General features: G+C 41.7%; 1 protein-coding gene across 3 annotated transcripts in view; it reads right to left on the bottom strand.

Moving 5' to 3' along the window:
- Positions 1–135: 135 nt before the first annotated feature.
- The window catches only part of GNB4 (G protein subunit beta 4), a 30,615-nt gene continuing 9,297 nt past the window's right edge, over positions 136–21,453 (bottom strand). For all 3 annotated transcript variants that reach the window (XM_056498670.1, XM_056498672.1, XM_056498671.1), the window contains exons 2-10: positions 14,906–15,002; positions 10,585–10,623; positions 9,784–9,890; positions 8,888–8,951; positions 8,067–8,229; positions 7,836–7,902; positions 7,508–7,709; positions 6,169–6,385; positions 136–5,007 (exon numbers count right to left, since the gene is read on the bottom strand). In XM_056498670.1, coding sequence (XP_056354645.1) covers positions 4,901–5,007; positions 6,169–6,385; positions 7,508–7,709; positions 7,836–7,902; positions 8,067–8,229; positions 8,888–8,951; positions 9,784–9,890; positions 10,585–10,623; positions 14,906–14,962 — 1,023 coding nt within the window. In that variant the 5' untranslated portion in view covers positions 14,963–15,002 and the 3' untranslated portion in view covers positions 136–4,900. The remainder of the gene's footprint in view (positions 5,008–6,168; positions 6,386–7,507; positions 7,710–7,835; positions 7,903–8,066; positions 8,230–8,887; positions 8,952–9,783; positions 9,891–10,584; positions 10,624–14,905; positions 15,003–21,453) is intronic.

Genomic DNA, 21,453 nt, shown 5'->3' on the forward strand with positions numbered 1-21,453 from the left:
CCTGCACATCACTCCCACAGGTAATGCAGATCCAGGACAGGTCCCAGCTGCTGCTGTGTGGCTGCTCCATCCCCATCCCAGGAACACTTTGAGGCCAGGAACTGCTCTAATACAACACTGACAGCAGAGCCAGGCTGGTTAAAAGCACTTGTTTATTGGTTACAATATCAACTCATGGCAACATCTTTCACTGAGCCACTGTACAAATACAAAGGAAAAGATCCATCGTGAAAAAAAAAAAAAAAAAAAAAGCTATAAACAAAGTTCATAGCAAGTGATTTTTTTTGTCACAGGGAAGTCTTTTTACAACAGCACTGGTAAAGAACAAATGGCACAAGTCCCTGGTTTTTTAATAGCTTAAATAAAAGCTTTAAGACTGTTTCTGAATACATACACAATCCAAAGGCAGTGCAGAATCACTTCATAATTGGTAACATTACCAAAGTTTTCCAAAGTAGTCAGCAACAAGTAAAAACAAAACAAAGCTGATGAGAGATGCTGGGAACTAAAGGCAAAGTAAAATTAAGCATGTTCAGAAGCATTTTGCTTTGGACTCCTTTGGATGTAATATGTACTACAAGTGTTCAGATGCTTTTATTTAAAAAAAAAAACAAAAAAAAAAAAAAAAAAAAAAAAAAAAAAAAAAAAAACACAAAAAAAAAACAAAACCAAAAAAAAACCAAAAAAAACCACAAAGAGAGCACCATTGTGTAAGTAAAACAAAGGCTTGAAATACCTAAGACTATTCCACCGAAGTCCATATTAGTTAAAACCTAAACATACTGTGTGGTATAAGAATGTCAGGCACATGTAATCTGTTATCAGTTATATCAATTAGTAACACTGTTCACACATTTACCATAACAACACTGCATTAACATTCTGCATGTATTTTACATAACCAGCAATTGGATAAAAGGCTCTGGTGCCTCTGAAGTGTAGGAGGAGTGTGACCAGCATGCATGCCAGAGTACTGGATACACAGTGCACCATCAACCCATGCTAAGTACTTGGACAGGAAATGCTATCTCAAAACCAGCCATTCTGCTACACAACCATTGATACCAACTAGTCCAATTAGCCAAAACTCTCACCAACATCTTAAAGCACAGCACTAAACCTAGTGGAGGTGACAGTGTCCCCAGAGAGGACAGACTACAACTCTTGGAATGTTTTCACAATGTTTTCATTCCACTTTAAAGTAATAATTGTGAACTTCATCATGGGACGAGCAGTTACACAACTGAAGGAAGGAGTCAACTACTTCCATGCCGTACATGACAGTAAGGACATGCTGGGCCCTGCTGCTGCTCCAGCTCAGCTTTGCCAAGGCAAGGCCAGGCCCTGGCCTGTGGCAGGAAAAGCCTCTGGAATGCTGGTTCCCTTTGGAGTGGTACAAATCCTGTCAACGCAGGAGCTGTCAGCTCTGCAGCCCTGCCAGGGCTCTGCAGTTCAGTTCAGCACAGCAGTGCTTGGAAGGAAGGGGCTCAGGCAGATGGAACCAGCAAACATCAGCACGAAGCTGCAGCAGCTTTCTGTGGTTTCCAGAATCTCCAACTGCTTTCTCCACCAATAAATGGCATCCAAGGCTACATGAGAACAAGCCCAGGCTGGGCACTTGCCTGAAGGGAGAACTCTCTAAGTTATATCACTTAGAAAATGCTGGCAAATTCTACCAGAATAAAATAAATTTTGTTACACCAAACACATGGTTCTGCTTCCCGAGCTGTAACAGACTGCCTTTAGAAAAGAGGCTGGGCAAGAATTACTCTGCCACTGTTTGGCACAATGCTCTTGCTTACTCCAGTTCTGTAATGACACAGCTTACTTGAAATTCAGCTAAGGATGTAGTCTGGCTATGAACTTTTGAAGCCAGTGAAGATGTGCCCACTCATGCTGCAAAGACCTGCTGCAAGCAAGTTTGCTGCCATGGTGCAGTCAAAGTCACACAGGCTGCACACCTGAGCTCGTATCAACTGCAGGCACACACCAGTTTCTTTGAAATTAAAAGCTGGGGTAAAATCCTTTAAGCAAAACCTATCCAATGTCATTTTATTACCTTCTTTTAGGAGGAGTTTGAGCTTTTACCATAAAAGCCACCTCCACTTTAGCTGGGCATCAACCTCCAGAGGTCCCTGCCAGTGAGTAAAGAAGGGAATGCCACAGCCTGAGTAGTTCTGTGGCATCACACAGTACCTGTGGTACTGGAATCTGCAGGCTTGAAAAATACCCCACAAGCTAGGGCAGTAATGGAACAGCAAACATCACCTGGGCAGGATCCATCACAGGCTTCCCACAGGCTCCAAAGATGCACCAGCCACCGATTCTCCTGTTGTGCCCAGGCCTCTCCCAGGTCTCGTGTGCTGGCACTGGAGCCCCTCAGACCTGGGCTGAGTGAGGAGCAGAGACAGGCAGAGTTCTGTGATGCTGTTGGACACCTCAGCAAGTAGATGGCATTCCTTAGTATTTATTTAAAAAGCAGCTGAATCCAAGAGGCAACAGCCATCCAACAATAACTGAAGTTATTTGCAGTAATACCTGTACAAGAGCCATTACCACTGTTACAGGCTACCTAAACTGGTAAGAAAAGTTATATACAGCTGTAAAATTGATTTTGGAGTTTCACAAGTAGAAACCAGTTTTAATACCAGAATGTAAAAATGGCACCTGTCTTGGCAAAGGTGTTGACTAGGAAATTGGTTCAAAACACACTTCTATGGAAAAAAATTTTTTAGAAAAAGAATATTTTTCTTAAAATTCCTTAGTAATAAATTTCCAGAATGATTTACTCAAGGCAGCTGTGAGTTTAAAAAAAAAAAAAAAAAAAAAAATCAAGAGTGCACCACTAAAAAATAAACGGAGTCTGCAAGATCCCAAAGAGCTGCTCACTTAAGAGAGTTACAAGAATTCCATAATAGTTCTATAAATGCAGACAGATCACAAAATAAAACACTGAGGAATTCCTGTGAGACACAATACAGTGGGATTTTGGTCCTACACCACAGGCTGCTGTTAGGAAATGTTCCTTCTCCAGTATAAGAAGCGCCTTTTTCTTATTTCAAAAGTGAATTTACCATGATTGACTGGTAGATTTATTGGCACCTTCACCATTACAGACATGGTGAGTTTACAGGCACAGTCTGGAAGTAATGAAATTTTAAAAATGTCAGAAACTTCACAAAAGTCATCTCAACCAGAAATCCATTTGGATATACTACAGGATTCTGGGCCTTTCTCATTCCTACCTGACCCAGAGACATCCAGACTCCCCATCAGTTCCAATGAACGATGACTAACATCATCTTCCAACCTGGTGATTTAAAATTCACGTTATCTTTAAAATAAGTCACTTAAGAGAAGCCAATAGACTTAATCCCCCATTTCAGGATAGCCACAGATGTTCAGATTCCCAAGGGAACATCCACTGTGAGTGCAGACATGCTGCCAGGCACCAAAAAGTTAAGCAACCTCCCTGGGCAGTTTCAAATGGGCATCAGTCACATGATTCGCCTGTCTCTGCACTGAACTGTACTTGGTGAGATCTTTAAGCAACTGACATAAAAATCAGAATCAAATCAGGACAGGAGCAGAAATGGCTATTTACAGTGTCAGAGGCTGCAGAACATCTGGCATCTCTAAACCACCACGGCACAGCCCTCAGTGAGCACACAGAACAAGCACACATCCTCAAGGTTATCTTGGGAGGTTTTCAGGGGTCACACAGGTGCAGGTAAGTTACACAACTCCTTTGGTAATTCACACTGCACACAACTGACAACCAGCACTTTTGGCTGTGGTGTGCTTTGGCAACCCCTGAATCTGGAGGGGAATTAAAGCAATTAACTGCACAGTTAAATCCTCTTTAGGAGTTTAAGCAAAGTCCTCCTGAATTTCTCAGTTGGTGTGGAAGGAGCAAGCTCTGCACACTGCTCTGGGCTCTGAGCAGCAGCCAAGTCACTGAGTGCAGATCAGCTGGAGCTTGGGAGGAGCCAAACCCACACGTTTGGCCGGGGCTGAGCTGGCCACAGCACTTGGCCACTTGGCTTCTGTACCCACAGACTGCATGGAACAACTGATGCAAAAACCTGCAGGGAGGAAGCTAGAACATCTGGATTTATTTTATTTTCCAATTATTTCTGCTGTTGGTGCAAGTCTACCTGGCATTAACTCCTTGGTGTTTGGAGGTCGTGACTGCCAGTGGATGAACCAGGAACCACTGGCTTAAAGGAAGAACCCCCTAATCAAAAATAGGCAAGCAGGTCAAGAAGTGAGTGAATAAGGCGGTAGGTATTAACTGGGAGTCTCCAGGGCCTTTAAAAAAATTCAAATGCCTTCCATTATAAAAAAACACATACATACCATTGGCTTCACTTTATCTACAGTAAATTCACAAAAACATTGAAAACAGCAATCTAGTTCACCCACTACAAAACTCAGAAGTGACATCTCGGGTTAAAAGCAAAGCTATAAATGTAGTTCCTTAAAAAAGGCAAACATATTTCTTTACATACAGACAAATGTTACATGATTGGCTGCTATAATGTGTATATTCTGTTATGTACAAAAAAAAAAGTACAAGATTAGCAGACTGAGCACAAGCAAAAACCCTTCAAGGACAATCTAACCAAACCACCAAAAACAAAAAGACTGGCTCTTAGTTTATCGGTCACCATGATAATGTGTGCTGGCCCCTTTTAAAAAGTCAGTGATTTCTTCCCCCCTCCCCTATTTCTTCACTTGATTTTTTTTTTCTAGTTTACAGAAAGCCTTTTTGTGTAATAATCAGTGAATAGAAAAACTTCACCTGCAAATACAAGGTAGAAATGTTATTTCACAGCTATAGGCTGCAGCATTGATCTCTCCAGATCTCAAATGGAGAATGTACATGTTTGGCTCCCAGTTAATTCCAGATTCTGAGAAAACTGTCCCAAGACCCTGTAGCTACAGCCATGCCGTCATCAGTAACACCTAAACAGCTGACACGGTTGTCATGGCCAGCCAGGACACCTGGAAAAGAAGAAGCAATGGAAGTTTAGTGTCTGCAAGATGTCAAGCACTTCAGTTGTTACTCTGCTGTCCCAGGTAAGTCTTAAATGTACTAAAAAGATGCTATACAAGATCTTAATTCTCCTTTTTGTCTTTACTCTGAGGAATCACATAGACTGTAACAGACTTATCAAAAAATCCAACAATAAGGTATGTAAAAATATCTATACACAATATTGCCTCCACTTTTCTCTCTGCCCTTATGACTTCTACTTCCTGTCCCATAGATTTCCTTCTCCCTAATCAGGCTCTCTGCTGGTTTTCCCGTTTTATACACTGCTATACACAATTTCAGCCATCAAGCACTTCCAAAATCCAATGTGATATCTCCTGACAAAGCCCTGCATGTATTAACTACCTTGAGTTTCCAAGTTTTGCAAACCCTAAGAATTACACATCGCCCATATATTGTGACAAATGGAAGAGCAGCACTAGCCTGCCCCTTTTCTATTTTGGTGTGTTTTCTCTCCACCTCTTCTTGCTTTTGTCTGCTCCCCCAAGGTTCCTCATCCAGGTCTAGCAGAACTAAGGAGAAGGATCTATTTTCAGTCTGAACTGAAACATCAGCAGAACTGATGTTCAGAACTGAGCCAGGCCCAGGCATTTAAGTTACTGTAAGAAGTGAGAAAGAAATAGCTGTGCTATAAACATGCTGTGTTGTCAAAAGTGACTGATTCTAGGACCAGAAATTTCCATTTTCCCTCTCTCACAACAGCAGGGAAAGCAAAGCAAAAAGATTCTTGTAGCTACACCTGAATTACTGCCACTGTGTAATTCTGCACTACTTCATTCCATATATTTCAGTGAAATACATTTTCTGTAGATGCAATTTTGGAGGGCATTCCTCAGCCTCAAGAGCTGGGATCTCCCAGCACACAGATCTGTAAAGCCCAGGAACAGGCCTGTTCTCCTGACTCATTTACTGCTCACTCCACGGGGATGGAACTGAAATGCAGTGCAACTTCTGGAAGACACAACCAGCTGCAATAAAAGGATGCCATTTCAAGAGAAAAGCATTAAAAGGAATGCAGCAGACTGCACACCGTCAGCAGCAGCCCTGGCAAGGCCCTGGCTCTGTTCTGCAGAGATTCTGGCGGAGCAGCGCCAGCAGCCGTGTCCTACCTGCGCGCTCCCCTTTGAGCGTGTCCCACACGTTGCAGTTGAAGTCGTCGTAGCCGGCGAGCAGCAGGCGGCCGCTCTTGGAGAAGGCGACGGAGGTGATGCCGCAGATGATGTTGTCGTGGGAATACATCATCAGCTCCTGGTCGGCGCGCAGGTCGAACAGGCGGCACGTGGCGTCGTCAGAGCCCGTGGCGAACGCGTGGCCGTTGGGGAAAAACTGCACGGGTGCATCGGACACCAAAACACACATGGTCATGCCTGAGCTGAACCACATCACACGATTGTTTCACCAAAGGCAGAATGGTTTATCTTAAAGTATCTGCACGGTGAAAAATTCATGTACACAGCTGTGCAAGGGAACACCTCTAGAATAGTACTGGGGACACCTGAGTGACCGAACTGTAGCCAGGCAGGGGTTGTGTGTGTGCCACTGACTCCTACAAAACCAAACAAACCCCAGCTCTGCACACCCTGGCTGAAGTGGAACACAGTGTTCCCTCCTGAGCTGGTCAGCCAGGTTGGCTCAGCCAAGACAGAAGACTGCAAACAAGCAAATCAATTTCCTAAAAAAAAAATCTACTCCAAATCTGAGTTATTCTCTCAGCAGCAATATTGATTGAAATGGGAATGGAAGAGAGCCCAGCACATCTCAGGGTCCAGGTCTAAGTATAGGAACTGCATTTTTGTACTGGTCACGTGTTTGGTATTTTCTCAGCCTTAACAATTTTTCATGTTTATCAAAAACAGATGCAGCTTCAACTTACATTTCTTTCTCTATTTACCAGAGCCTGGATCATGCAGATCAGAACATAGTGTTACTATGACAGAGGGGAAATATAATCCAGTTTCTAAATATTACCAAATTATTCCAGGGAATATTCAACATCAATACTGATTTTAATTGCCTTCCAGAATATTTCACTGAAAGCTCTTTTTGTTCAACAGAAAACATTAGGATGAGGATGCCTGGCTGCGTTGCACCCTCTCAGTATATTACACTTATCTACAATTTTCAGTTTTAATATATTGCCATGCTTCAAAAAGTTTCCCTAGTCAATTCCTTACTTCTTAAAAGTGATGTCTCAGTTACTGAATAAAAACACAGGCGAAACTATTCCAGGAACAGTGCAGTGCATCACAGATAATGGCAATAATAATTCAGCTACAAAGTAGATCGTAAGTTATTACACAACCTTCTCCATTACATACAATTTAACATTCTCTACCCTAACTAATTGATTTTAAATCAAGGTAGCTCAGTAGACTCTAAGCTGAATTCATGCAAATGTAGCCTTTTTCCTCCCCAATCTTCCCACGTGGAAACAGGAGGATCACTTACACAAACTGCATTAATATCTGACACGTGCCCCGTGAAGGACTGCCTGCACATCCCATCGCGGATATCCCAAAGCTTCGAGGAGGCATCGCAGGCGCCCGAGACAAAAGTCCTCATGTCTGGGCTCAGAGAGAGGCTCATCACATCTCCAGTGTGCCCAGTGAACGTGGTGGTCTGCTGGCCAGTTTCAATATCCCACAAAGCACTGCAGATGAAGTTAACACAAGGTCTGTCATTATTTCAGAGTTCAAGTTTTAAATAAATTAAGGCACTGGGACATAAAAAAGGAAGAAAGGGAGTGGGGGAAGGCCAACAGAGCTCAAAAACTCACCAAGTGGTGTCTCCTGAGCTAGTGACAATTTGGTTGTCATCTAGGAAGCGACAACAGGACAAGTATCCTAAAAGCAAAACAGTTGTGTAAGGTTTTACCCAGGAGTAATGGCTGAAGGTTCAAATGCAAGAACAGCACCCAGTTCTCCCCCAGCCAGTCCATGAGCAGCACAAGCACTGCCCAGCCCCAGCAGCACTGTGTCCCCTGGTGCAGGCTCAGAGCTCGCCTCACCTGTGTGCCCCGGCAGCTCGCGGCTCACGCGCACGTTGCCCTCCCTGGTTTTCAGGTTGTAGATGGAGCAGATGTTGTCCAGGCCCCCGCAGGCCACGTAGTTGCCCGAGGGAGCGTAGGCACAGGTCATCACCCAGGAGGACCTCAGGGGGATGGCATGCATCTGCAGAGAGACACAGCTCCTGTCAGAGCACAGCAGCACAGGGCAGCCCCAGTGCCAGCCCTGGGGTTACAGCAATCACATCCAACTCCCTGCACACACACACCCACACCTCCCGGTGACAGATACCTCAGGGCACACCTACAGACCTTCAGAACCTTATTTCATAGCAAAGCTATCGTAAACTGCAACATTTAGGGTTTGCTCATTCTAGTTAAGATTTCTCTGTCCAACTTTTTAACAGCTTTAAACTATGGGTTGTAAGACAGGATGGTTGTCCCTAACAGTGTTTTTTTTCCATCTCCTTCCTCTGTCCTCAAACTCAAAGCATTCTTGTAAATTCTGAGGTTGTGTATTTCTATAATTCAAAACCAATTTAATTTAATTTCTGTAATTTGAAAACCACACAGGCAGAGCTACAGCTACTGAACTAGCAAAGTAAGAGTGAAAATGTTACACATTACTATATAATTAACTATTGCTTCAGAGAGACAACCTGCAACACATCTCTAGCACTCACCTAGCCATGAAAGGAACAAAAAGATTGAATAAGAAAGACTGCTTTTGATTTTTGACTTGCAACCACAGTACGTAACAGACATAAGCCCATTCAAACACACAACTTATACATGAATTATTGAGAGGGATTATAAATAACTACCTTATTTGTTGTATAACTATCCCAAATAATTAATTTTCCATCTTGAGAAGCACTGACTAGTAGCCTAAATATGAACACAAAATAAAATATGTTAATATAAAACAAACAAACAAAAAAATCTCAAAATAGACATACATCATACATGATTATCAAATGATTCAGAAGTTTCATTTTTCTGCTTTTTCTGCTTTTCCATTTTTATTGGAAGGCTGCATTTGATGGAAAAAGTCTGCAAAGATCTAAATCTCCATATCACCTGGGGAATCCCATGGGGACTCATAATTAAAAATGAACACAAGCAAACAACTCACTGAAAACACATTTTATGAACTCTCTCCACAACTGCATTCATTATTCATATAATTACACAGTTGCACAGAAGCAAATAAGGAATTTAGGCAAAAATAAATCTTGAGAACAGATTCTAGATTAATTCCTCTCTGGAGGACATGATACAGAGCAGACCACGAGGCAGTGTTTACACTTCACCATCAGCTGCTCTGAAGGCAGCAAAACAAAATTCCAAGTTACTTTTCCCACTATGTAGAAAAGGATCTTTTTTTCAATGAAATTAGAATTTCTCAGTGAAGTGTTTAAATCCCTGCCACAGAAGTTACATAATTATTCAATATCTTGGAAAGTACAATATCCAACATTCCAAAAAATATGCCTCATTACATACTCTCTTGATTGAAGAACTTTGGTTAAAAGTGAAAGGAGAAGGCCAAATATCTAGGGCAAGAACAGGCAAAGTAGCTCTTCTCTGAGCCACCCCCCAGTGGGGGTCTGTGATGCCCTAAGGGCACCAACACCACGAGGCTCCCAGGAGCTGCCATGAAACTGAAGGTGCCAGTGTGACCTGCAGCCCCCTGGCAGCCCAGGGCTCCTGCACACACCTGGAGTCGGATCCCCAGTGCATGGCGTAGATTTTGGCTAAGTGACCTCTGAGCGTGCGCCGGGTTCGCATCTGGATCCGACCCACCGAGTCCAGGCTTGTTGTGATCTGAAAATAAACAAAACAAACCCCTGAGATACTGGGAACTATTTTTAATGCACAAGATAACAAAAATACATTTGAACTTTGATAGAGCATTATCTATCTTGGCACACAACAAAAACCATTAAAAAAATAGGATAGTGGTGTACACCCAGCAACACCGACACAAACAGATTTTACAGCAGACAGACTTCACAGTGGCTACAATGAAACTTCAGGAAGCTCTTTTAAAATACTTCTATGTTCTACTAAGATTATTTCAGATTCTTAAATCTCAGAGTTTGCAATTTACATCAATGAAAGAAAATGCTCCAGTATTTACCGTATTACTTGTTAAAGCATAGCATTACTTTAAATGCAAAATAATTGTTTCCAAAAAACTGCTAAAAGATGTTTATTTAAGTCTTTCTAAATATATTTAACACGATAAACATACACTACTTAAAAGGTAAACTGGAAGCAGGATCCATTAAGATGGTGGAGGGTTTTGACTGCTTGGGTTTTTTTGCTCTTTTGTTTATTTGGTTTTTTTGGTGGGGCTTTGTTTAGTTTTAAATAACTGTAAACACACTGTACATTTCCAAAGGCTTCTTTCACTTTATTCTTTCAGTTACTGAACAGGAACATGATAAAGTCACAAACTGATATTTTTATTTTTTTCTCTCTCAAGTAACAGTCTACACAAAGAACAGGAACATACCTGAGCAAGAGTTGTGTCACTACAGGCTTTCCTGGCATCCTGAAACAAAAAATGGAACAAGCTGAATTGGCAAGACAACACTGAGCATCAGCTGAGAAGGTCTAAAGGAAAAGTACCTCTTGAGCTAAATTTCAACACACTCAAAGCCACACACCACCACCAACTGACATGCCAATATTCCTTCTGTCACCCTAATCTGTTTTATTGTGCAAGGAATCTAAAAAGCAATGGCACACAATGAGGGGTAGTGAAGGAAGAGGGACTTAAGAAAGGTCATGCCCCAGCAGCCTTTGAATCTCCCTTTCTACAGACTATGGGATTCAAAGGCATTTGGAGCCATCCTGAAGTCCCAGTGCCTACCCTTTTCCCTGTATTCCTTCCCTGGGGTGGATGTGCTTGCTCAGGGTGTGCTGAGCACAAGGGAAGAACTGATCCACCTGGAAAAGCAACCACATATTACACAGGATTAGCAAGCTCTGTGCCACACGAGGCTCTTGCACAAATTAACCCTCCCTGCTGGTTGGGAGAGGCAGGATCTGGGGAGCAGGACAGACAGCAGGATTACCAAAGCTCAGTGATTATGTACTTGACACAAATGAAAGGGAAAGAATGGCCCAGTAACACCTTCACCCATTTCATGGAATGGGTGGTGCTCAGATCTCCACACAGACACTCCATGGTTTTTTCCTTATCTCAGACTCTATGGACATAGGACTTGTTTCCTGCATATGATTCAACCTGACCTAGAAAACAGACTTGACTTTCATTTACATAATTCAGAGTCCCAGACTGAACAGGTGAGCTCCACTGAGCCTCACCTGCAACACTGATTGTGCAAGACCTGGTTTTAGTCACAGCTGTGACTGCACTGCTCTCCTGCAGCTCCGGGCCCAGAACACAGAAACAGGCACATGGCCAGCACCTCCTTCTGAGAAAATGGTTTAAACTGGCTTGAAGTTAGACAGGACCTGTGCAGCACAAGTTAAACATGGTTTAAACTGCCTTCAAATTAGACAGGAACTGTGCAGCCCAAGTTGAAGTTAAAACTATCAACAGCCATATTGCAGGACCAGCCACAGAACCCTCTCAACTCCTGGCAATTTCTCCAACTTGTGCAACCACTGAAACAGGCACCCAAAAACCCCCCAAAAAATGGTGCCTCTTCACCAGCACTTTGTGTGTCCCTCCAAAGTTCAGTCTGTGCAGGAATGGCAACATCCCCTTTGAGAGCAGGAGCAGAAACATTTGCTCACACATTTTGGAACTGCCTCAGCACGTTCAGGCTGAGATCTTCAATTTTATTCAAGCTCTTGCTTGAGAGTTACTTGACATTGCAACTTTAACATTTCTTAAGTGCATGTTTATTTTGACCACCCTTTATAGCTCTCCTCCCAAAAAGCAAGCCTGAGAGTGGATTAAGTCATCTCAACTTATTTTTATAATGTCTGAACTGTAGAAATATTTATAAAATGTTGACGTCTGGAATCAGGAGGGGTTTAAAATACCAGAGCAGCAAATCCCTTAGCACTCAGGACTTATTTCATCTACAGGAAGAAACACACTGGATTTTAAACATGTTTGTTGATTTGTCCTGAAATAGTTGAAAATGTTCAACATAAAATGAATTCTGAATGAAGGCTGAATGAAACAAAGAATTTTTTCTCTTTAAGAGTGAGCTATTAGCAACTCCTATATTTGAGTCTGTCTAAAACTTGCCATACAATTGGCAAAATTGCAGGAAAAGGAGAGTTTCAACAGGCTATTTTAATTCTTACCTTGAAACTGTATTTCTACATATTTCATCACAACAGAATCATTAGTGTCAAAACATAAAAAAGCTCCTCTATGTAATTGCAGATTTTTCTCAGTTCATGCAGAAGACAATGCAAAGTTTGTGAGAAAAATCCAACTGCTTGATCAGTGTGCAGCCTCCAGACTCTCCTAGAACACACTTCAGATTGCAGTTTTTTCCCCAAACTACATGTATTTTTTAAAATATGGTGTGTTATTTGTCCAAAATGTCTGGTTTGAATGACACTGTGCTAAGTAAGCAACACTTCTAAAAATCATTATCCTCAATTTCAGTTCTCACAGTGAGGACACACACATCACATGGGAACTTCATTACAAACACAACTAGAAATTAACTTTAACCATCAAGTCATCTGACAGATATCTGGCAATTCATTGTTCAGTGTTCCAACTTCCTGCACTAAAAATTTCTGCAGTCTCAGGCTGTACATTGCCTGTGCACAGACCAGAGCTCCAGCTGCATGGGGAGACACAGGTGCCCACATCACCTAGATACTGCAAAAATAAAATTAGAAGTCATGAAACACTTCTAAAATATTGCAGACTGAAGTTCATCAGGGATCAACAGCTCTGCACTGCCCTTTCCACACCTCAGGACGCTGCTGGGTACAACCTTATCTGGACCTCACTTCTAGGCACAAAGCTGATCTTCTGTAATTATATTGTTAGAGGAAATATCAGACAAAACCCAAGAGCTGTCAACAACCAAGACAGCAAAATGCTAGCTATACATAAAACATCACATGCTGTTAGTGACCTCATCTCTTTTTAGGAGTGCAAAAAAAATAATTCCTGAAAATAAGCAGCCCAGTAGATATTCCTGACACATAAAAACCCTTTTTTCAGATCCTGTATCTATTCTCTTACCCATTCCAAACAAAAACTGTGCAATGATTTAATAGGCAAGATAAGTAGTCATCTCTACAAACATGAAATTAAATTATTTGGTCAGAAAGTTTCATGGACATTAAGTCATCAGGAGCATTTTTAATTGCCTTTGAGTGTGAAATTAGACTTAAGCACAAGGTATCCAAGCCTGCACTCATATGCCAAGAGGCAATCACCAATTGCCACTGCTGAGCCAAGGGACTCCAGAGGCAATATAGCCACGGTTACTCAGCTACATCTGATGGATCTAGTTACAAGTTTGGGTGGTAGAGTTACAAAGGAAATGTTACATCAACCTAAAGCCACAAAATGGAGTCATTACCCAAGAGCCAATCAGATTTTTATGCTCTAAAATTTAAAAAACAAGCAAACATTCCTGCAGCACAGTCTAAGCCCTCTGACTTGCTTGGTAGCTCTTTCTTCCCACAGTTTTGCATGAAACCAGACTCACTGATTACCAGGACTGAGCAAAGACTTAACTGTCTCCCCCAACATAACATAATGATAAAGTCTTTACACAGCATGCAGAGGAAGAACTGAAAAATTATGTACCCCTTTTAGCAGTGTAATTCTGTAATAAAGCTTAAACTGGAACAAAAAAAAAAAATCGTATTTTAAGCTAAAAATGATTTGTATCCTCTACAGAGCTGGTGGAAGGGGCACCCAGTGGCACAGCACTGACTGACCCCCACCTTGTCTTCGCACAGAATATGAAGTGAGAACAGGACACAGGGCTCTCCCTGGATGGCACTGAATGAGCAGCACTTGCCCCAGCACAGCCCTGACACATGAAGTGTGTTCAGCACAAGGCTGACACCACCCAGCAGCCTCACACCTCGCAGGAGACACCACACAACAACTGCTGCCAGCAGATGCCACGCTAAAAAAAGCCTCTGTACATGCAACATATTCCAAGAAACCTGTACTCTTCACTGATAGGAATGTTTGCAAATATAAATCAGATTTATGAATGCTCCATGCTTTGAAAATTTTGATGAAAAATAAACAGACTTTGAAGATGCTTATTATACTTTACTGAAAACTGCATCACTGACATATAAATGCACATTGCAAAAGATTCCTGGAAAACTGACTGGGCATGACAGCTCACACTTGGTTTATCTTCACTGAGTAAATACAACAAAAAAATAGCCTGTATGGGGGCATCAGCATTCAATAAAAATAAACTTAACAGGAAGCCAAGAAACAGTGTTTGTGAAATTACATCCACTCTGGAAGGCTGTCTCACACTCCCTGCTTTAACCTCAGGGGTCACTTTTAGCCCAGGACCAAGCTTTTCTAAGACCCTTCAGCCAAACTTGTCATGCCTTGGTTCTAGAACTTTGCTGCTCCCTTCTGTTTTTAAAACCCCAGAACATAAAACTTCCAGAAACACATACACCCCTAACACCAAAGCTCAAACTTCAACAGCAAACATTTTGTTTCAGAAATATTATGAATTTACTTCATTATACTAATGGCTTTTCTGATCTTTACTCAAATATTTTGAAAATATTTTAAGCTCTGCACAAGTTAATCAGGAACAACTGATAGATCTTGACAGTTTATTCCCTTAAAGGAGGAATTTCCTGATGGAAAATAAGCAATTCACAATTCTTACTCTGATTTGGTTTCGCAGCTGCTCTGCCTCCTGCCGTAACTGCTCCAGCTCACTCATCTTCAGCCTCTATTTCTCACGCTCCACTGGTGAAGAAAACCTGCCAAGAAGAGGGAGGAAAGAAATACTGAAAGTTACTTTTCTCCTCTTTAAAAAACATAACAAAACCCTAAGAATCTGTGTGTATATATTTATATATATATATTTATTCTGGTTTTAGAAGGGCTTACAAATAGACGTTCCCTTTAGTACACCGTGTTAATGAATTTGGCAAGACCCAAGTGATTTCAATTCCTGAATTACCACAAAAAGCAGAATTTAGTGAAGTCTATTCTGAATATAAAAGCAACTGTCAACAGAACCACCCACTGTACTTTATGAACCTGTTTTGTAGCAGCTCTCTGCTCCCCCGCCCAGAAATCTCTGTCAGTCTGTGCCCCGGGATGGCAACACAGAGCAGAGGCTGGAGGTGCCCCCAGCATTTAGCCCTGGGTTCAACAGGGCTGTCATTACAGGCACCTTGCACAAGACATGCAGGGCAGACTTGGTTTTAACTAAAAATTAAATTTTTGAATCCTAAACTACAGCTGAAATAACAGATTATCTCCACTTTTTTCTCCTATTTTTTCAGGCAAGGCACAGAGATCTTTTCATTTCAAAAGCACCCAGGGAGTGAGATGGGATAGCAAAGACCAAACCTAAAAGCATCCTTGTGCTGATACAGCCTCAGCTCCCTAAGGCAGTTGTCATCTGAACAAAGACTCAAAGCAAACTTAAAAAGAAGATCAATTAACAGTAAGACCACATGTGGGCACACTTTCAGGTTAGTATTTCTTTTTTTCAAATCAGATTTTTGCATTGGATTTTTTTCAATGTGTTGAACAAAGTTTCCTCAGATCAATTTTTATTTTTTTTTATCCCCAGCACAGCAGTGCAGCCAACACCACTAGAGACCTTTTAAGTCTATTCACACGCATGGAGACTTCAAAATCCTTGCAGTAAAAGCAACATCAGCAAGTAAATTGCTCACAGACAAGCTAGGCACTTATTTGTAATTTTTTCAGACAGAAAAAGCACACCAGAAAGGTGATAATAGTGGTCCCATGACATTATATAAAAAGCCAAAACACTTCTAGCTTGTAGAAGAAGACAGACAAGTCAGACTACTACTCACAAAATGAAAATTGAGGAAGGAAGGAAAAGAAGCAGGAAGAAGAACCTATTCAAAACGTTAGTCTATGCTTCCTATTTAGTCCACTGAAAAATGGCCAAAAAACAGAGGAAAAAAAAAGGTCACAGTGTGTCTGGTAAGTTGTAGACCTCTGGGGAAACCCCTTTATTTGGCCTGGCTACTGGTCCTCTGCACTTCAGTAGTGATGTGCTCTAAAAGACTGACTCAGGAAAGGCTTTTTCCATCTATAAAACACCACTCATGGATTTAAAACAGTGAGAAGTTTTGGTTCAAAGCAAAATAAAGTAATCATCCTTGGACTAACAGTTTATACAAGTGTTTGAGAGCGACAAAGTTTATTGTTGCTTAGGAAGAAAAGTATCTTCACTAATTACCTATCTACTTCCTTTCAATCTCTGTGCTTCCCACAGGTATCACTTCATTTCAGAACCAACTCACAAACATGCACCGAGCTGGATCATCTCCAAATCAAAGCACATCCTCATCAGTAAGAGGGATGGTGACTCAGCTCTAACCAGTATTTCCAGCTATATGGAAGCAAACTGTGAGGTTCACACATTTCCCTCCCTTAAACCTGTGCTCTGTTCAACTACAAAGACGTTGCAAAGCATATGGAAATTCTCGAGGAGACTTCTCCATTTCCCACTGTGTTCCTTTTTTCAGAAGCCCAGACTATTTAACACTGCTGAATGCACAGCAGGTGTAACATACCAGCCATCAACACTCGTGTCCAATTTTAAAGATTAAGCATTAAAAACATGACTTTAGCACATTCATTAATCACATACCTTTACAAGCTATCAAGTTAATTACAACCTTAATGCCTTTAATGGGGATACCCCTATGAAATATAGCCCTACTTTCAGTTCTGACAGTGTCAAATTAACCTTTTCAGTATGATTTTCCCTTTTTATTCCAGAACTACTCAAAGGTAACACAGACAAAACAATGGTCTCAAAGGTCTAAAGCCAACCAGCCATGCTGCTTGCCAATGTTCAGTAGTCTTGTGTACTATTTTTAATAGGAGATAAAGATTCCTAGCAGGGAAGTTGATGTATCTCTAATTTTCTGAGAAGGGAAGTCAGTTTCTGCCCTGTGATGTGCCACACACTTCAGTGCTCTGTAAACAGTCACTTCACATTCTCACAGAGAATTACTGATCATAAAGAAAGTGACATTCTTCACAACTGGAAGCATGCATGGCCAGTCACAAGCACCCAAAATTAGGGCATTTTTCTATTCATAGGTAAAGCTGTGAGCAGATATGAGAATGAGCTGTAGCATCGCACTGGCAAAGACCATTAGTGACAATTCTGCACATAAACTTAATGTTAATTAATGTCACTTATTTCAGCACTGTTCACCATTAATGCCATTTCTGCACCAAGCTGCACCAGCAGCTGCACAGCTGTTAAACTTCACAGCTTTAAATCGTGTTACACTTCTCCAAGTTCCTATATGGACAAACTCCAGAAGCCTTCTCACTCACCCACGTCTTTAGTTTAACAAAAATTCTGAAAAGAATAAAAGGATAATGATCCTTCATATTTTTGAAAGAAACTTTTTTAGTAGTGGAAAAGTCCTAGCAGCACCAGCATGTTCTAAATCTGCAAAGCCTTAAGCAATACTGCTTAGTAGAAATGTGTCAGTGGTTCAAGGTCAAGCTATACCTCAATGAGCAGAGCTGCCCTCAAACCAGCACACACTTCCACAAAATCCAGGTTCACTTTAGAACTGGTTCACTCTAGCTTTAAGCACTGAAGTCCCTTTGCAGTACACAGCATTTGAACAGCTAACTCTGAGATATTAAGCTATGTATAAACACCAAGATACTACAGTAAACAAACTAAGTGCAGTTCAACTATTAAATTGAAGTGTATCCAACAGTGTTGCACTGCCTGGCAGCAGCTCCCAATGCAAAGCCTGTGTGTTCAGATCATCACCCACCATTAAGTATTTAGCAGAAGTGGGAAAAAGATGCTTCCAGTTGGGATTTTTACTTCTTTTTTCAAGCACCATTTTCATGTGCCCACAGGAAGCCACAGAAATTGAGTGGGTAGGGAGGAAGCTCTCACGGATGTGTTTCCAGATTCACACTAACTCTGCAAGCAGCCTCTCTGAACTCCTGTCGAACTCCGGTGGGAACATCTCACTGATGTCACCAGACTCACAACAGCAACACAGCAAGATAAGCACATGCTTGGAACTCATGGATGCACCCGTGTCTGTTTTAATACTTCTGAATCTCCAGCAGTATGGTTACCATACTACTGAGGTAGTTATGTACAAAGACCATTACCCAGACTAGATTTACTTGCTGTAATGTTGTTTCTAAGCCTGCCAAGTGAGGTGAAGCACAGAAGGACACAGAACTGAGATGCTTAGCAGTACTAACAAAGCAGAGGCTACAAATCTGTCCTCACTGCAGAGAAGCAAGACACCACAACCTTGAAATGTGATACCAAGCACCAGGTAAACAACTTGGGTTTTATCAGATTAAATGCTGGGACTGCTTTGGCAGGGCTTACAAGGATTGCCAGAACAGAGGTGATCTCTGTGCTGCAGACTTTTCCTCATACTGAAAACCTCAGTGGATACATCACCAACCCATACCAGATTACAAAGGACAAGATGCCTGTTCACTCTCCACTCCAAGATCAAAATACTACAGCCTGGAAGGAATGCAGCTTCACAGCCTGGAAAAATCTTTATTCCAGATATGAATTTCCCCAGGAGCCCAGCTGTACCATACTTGGTCATATACACAGCACACCATCAGCTCATGCAACTGTATGGGCAGAAAGAGTGAGTGAGGGCTCCTCCTGCCATCTCAGGAGACTGGGGGTAATGTGATGTCTACTTCCCTAACTTATTCATAGTTTTAATAAATGTTGAATCAGAGAAAAAATATTCAGAGTTTGCTCAGATGCTGAATACTCGTGGTATCTGCTTCTCAGCATTCAGAGGTAGCACCTCTGATCAAAGAGGTCAGATGCTTCTCTTCAAATACAACACATGATGTGCACGATGTGCTATGAACAGTTCCACCCGCTGAGGCCTTGAGGGGAAAAGCAACAGGACAGGGGAGAACCTTTTAGAACCTTTGGTAGCTGAGGGTGTGCCACTGCAGGACACCCAAAGCAACAAGAAATGGAGTCAAGGACACAAGATGTTTCCATCAAAGCACCAGCACAGGGAGCTTGTTGTGAGCACTGACTTTGTGCAGCCAGGGAGGCACATCCTTGCCCCCAGTCATTTGTAGGCTGAACTGCACCTCAGTGGACTTGCACAAATGAATTTACCAAAATAAAGGTGCCTCCCAAGGCAAAATAATTAACTAAGTCAGATTCCACAGTATATCTAGTGCCAAGAAAGCCACTGCCAGGCTGGAGTGCTCCACAGATAAATTACTCCTTACACTGTTCCTGATTCAGTAGCAGCATCATTTGCTAAGAGTTTAATTCTTCATCATACAGGCAGGCAGTGACAAATTACCCCAGGGTCTTGTCTCCAAAGTACTGTCTCTGCAACGTGTGGGCTCAAAACTTTGTGGCTGGAAAAACATGATTTTTCTCTGCAGGAGTTACTAGAGACGTGTAAATATGCCCCACCCCACAACAAAGGCTTGCTATTTTCGTGCCATATATATAGAGATTAAAGGGACTGCAGAAAGAACAGTCTGCTTGACTGGATTCTTAAGCGCTCTCAGGGTTTTTATGTAATAATTTCACTTTGTATCAAAAAAAGCCATCCTTTAGAACTGAAATAAATGCTTACCTACCATGTGTCAACTCCTATGCAGAAAGATCTCAAAGTTATCAATAGACAGGAAGAAAAAGGAGGTTCCACACGGCTTTCATGTTATCATCCCTACTAGTTTTCACACAGGTGGCTAAACATAAGGACTGCTAACTATAGCACTTTACTAAATATAGGGGAAAGACACCAAGAAATACTCCAGCTCTCTCACAGGAGATACATTGGTAACTCACAGACACTCAGGCTGTGGACAATGGGTTCTGCCTCTGGAGCTGAACCCTGCCAGCACACACAGACCAACACTTCATATATTCAGGATGTGCCAGAGAAGATTTTGATAAAACATTTCTTCATTTAGTGACACTAAACAAGACTTTGGCAGCTTTGCCCAGTCATTTATGTCTCCCCAGAGCCATCACTAGAGAAGAACAAAAAGAGGTTTTATCTCTTACAGCCTGAAGAGAATGACATATTCAAAATCTACAAACTTGGACATCGTGGACAAAGCCTTACATCAAGTGAAATCTCTGCCTGAACAACAGTCATTTAAAGTAAATACATTAATGCTGTGCTGCAGTTACACACCTTCACATATACCAACTATTTTGGGTGGAGTTTTACATAATGTATTTTCTGTGTAGAGCTGTTTGAGAACCACACACACACTCAGCTCTCCACTGCAGAAAATGGAACATTTAGTATTTTTTTCTACTATACCCTGGCCCTATGCTTGCCTCTCCTTTGTTTCTCAGAGACCTTTCCAGCTATCCATTCCCCCAAGCCTTCTTTGTTCTGCTTGTAGGAGTACTGCATCAATAAACAAAGACAACACAGCAAGGAGCTTTTATACTGGTCAAAATACTTGATATCCAGGAGAATAATGTTGGGATAAGTTGAAATAACAGTATATAAAGGGCTGTAATTGCCCCACTGTGTACCTTGATCTTTATCTCTCCTCTCAAACCTCTTGAGTGCATCTCCCTCCTTTCTTTATCTTTAATGTATGTTTTAAGGAGTACAGAACATCTTACACACATCAGTTAATTAAGAAAATAATGGTTATTCTCTCAAAAAATGGCTACAAATTAGAAAATAAGCCTGGAAATCCTAACTCAATCTTTTCCTTAAGATTTTTGTACATTCATTTTGTCAGAAGGAATTAATTGCCACTCTGATTTCCGACCCCCAGGCAGATGCAAAGGAGAGTTCTCCCATGCTCAGGGCCTCTGGTCTCCCCAAGAAGAAAACAGGAAGCAGCCTGGGTGTGACCTCGCTCGCTGAGGTCAGTGCTATTGTTGCACTTCTGCACATTTTGGAAGTGTTTTAAAGTGATATGTCTCCATTATAGCTTTGGTACAAAAACAGGAAATAATCAACCAACGCCTCTCGAGAGGAAGGGTATGAGCAGAACTTACTTAAACACCCATTCCTCTAAGAGACACCATCCCCAATTTTAAGGGACCAATGAACATCTGTGCTCAGAACTGCATGGACAGCTGGAATGGAGAGGTGACAAGAGAGACTCAAGCAAACTGCAGGTGAGGGGGATTCAAGTCTCACCTCCTGGTGTGCCCAGGTGCCCTGAGCAGTTAGAGGAACA

Source organism: Oenanthe melanoleuca, chromosome 9 (genome assembly GCF_029582105.1).
Source record: "Oenanthe melanoleuca isolate GR-GAL-2019-014 chromosome 9, OMel1.0, whole genome shotgun sequence".
Lineage (NCBI taxonomy): Eukaryota > Metazoa > Chordata > Aves > Passeriformes > Muscicapidae > Oenanthe > Oenanthe melanoleuca.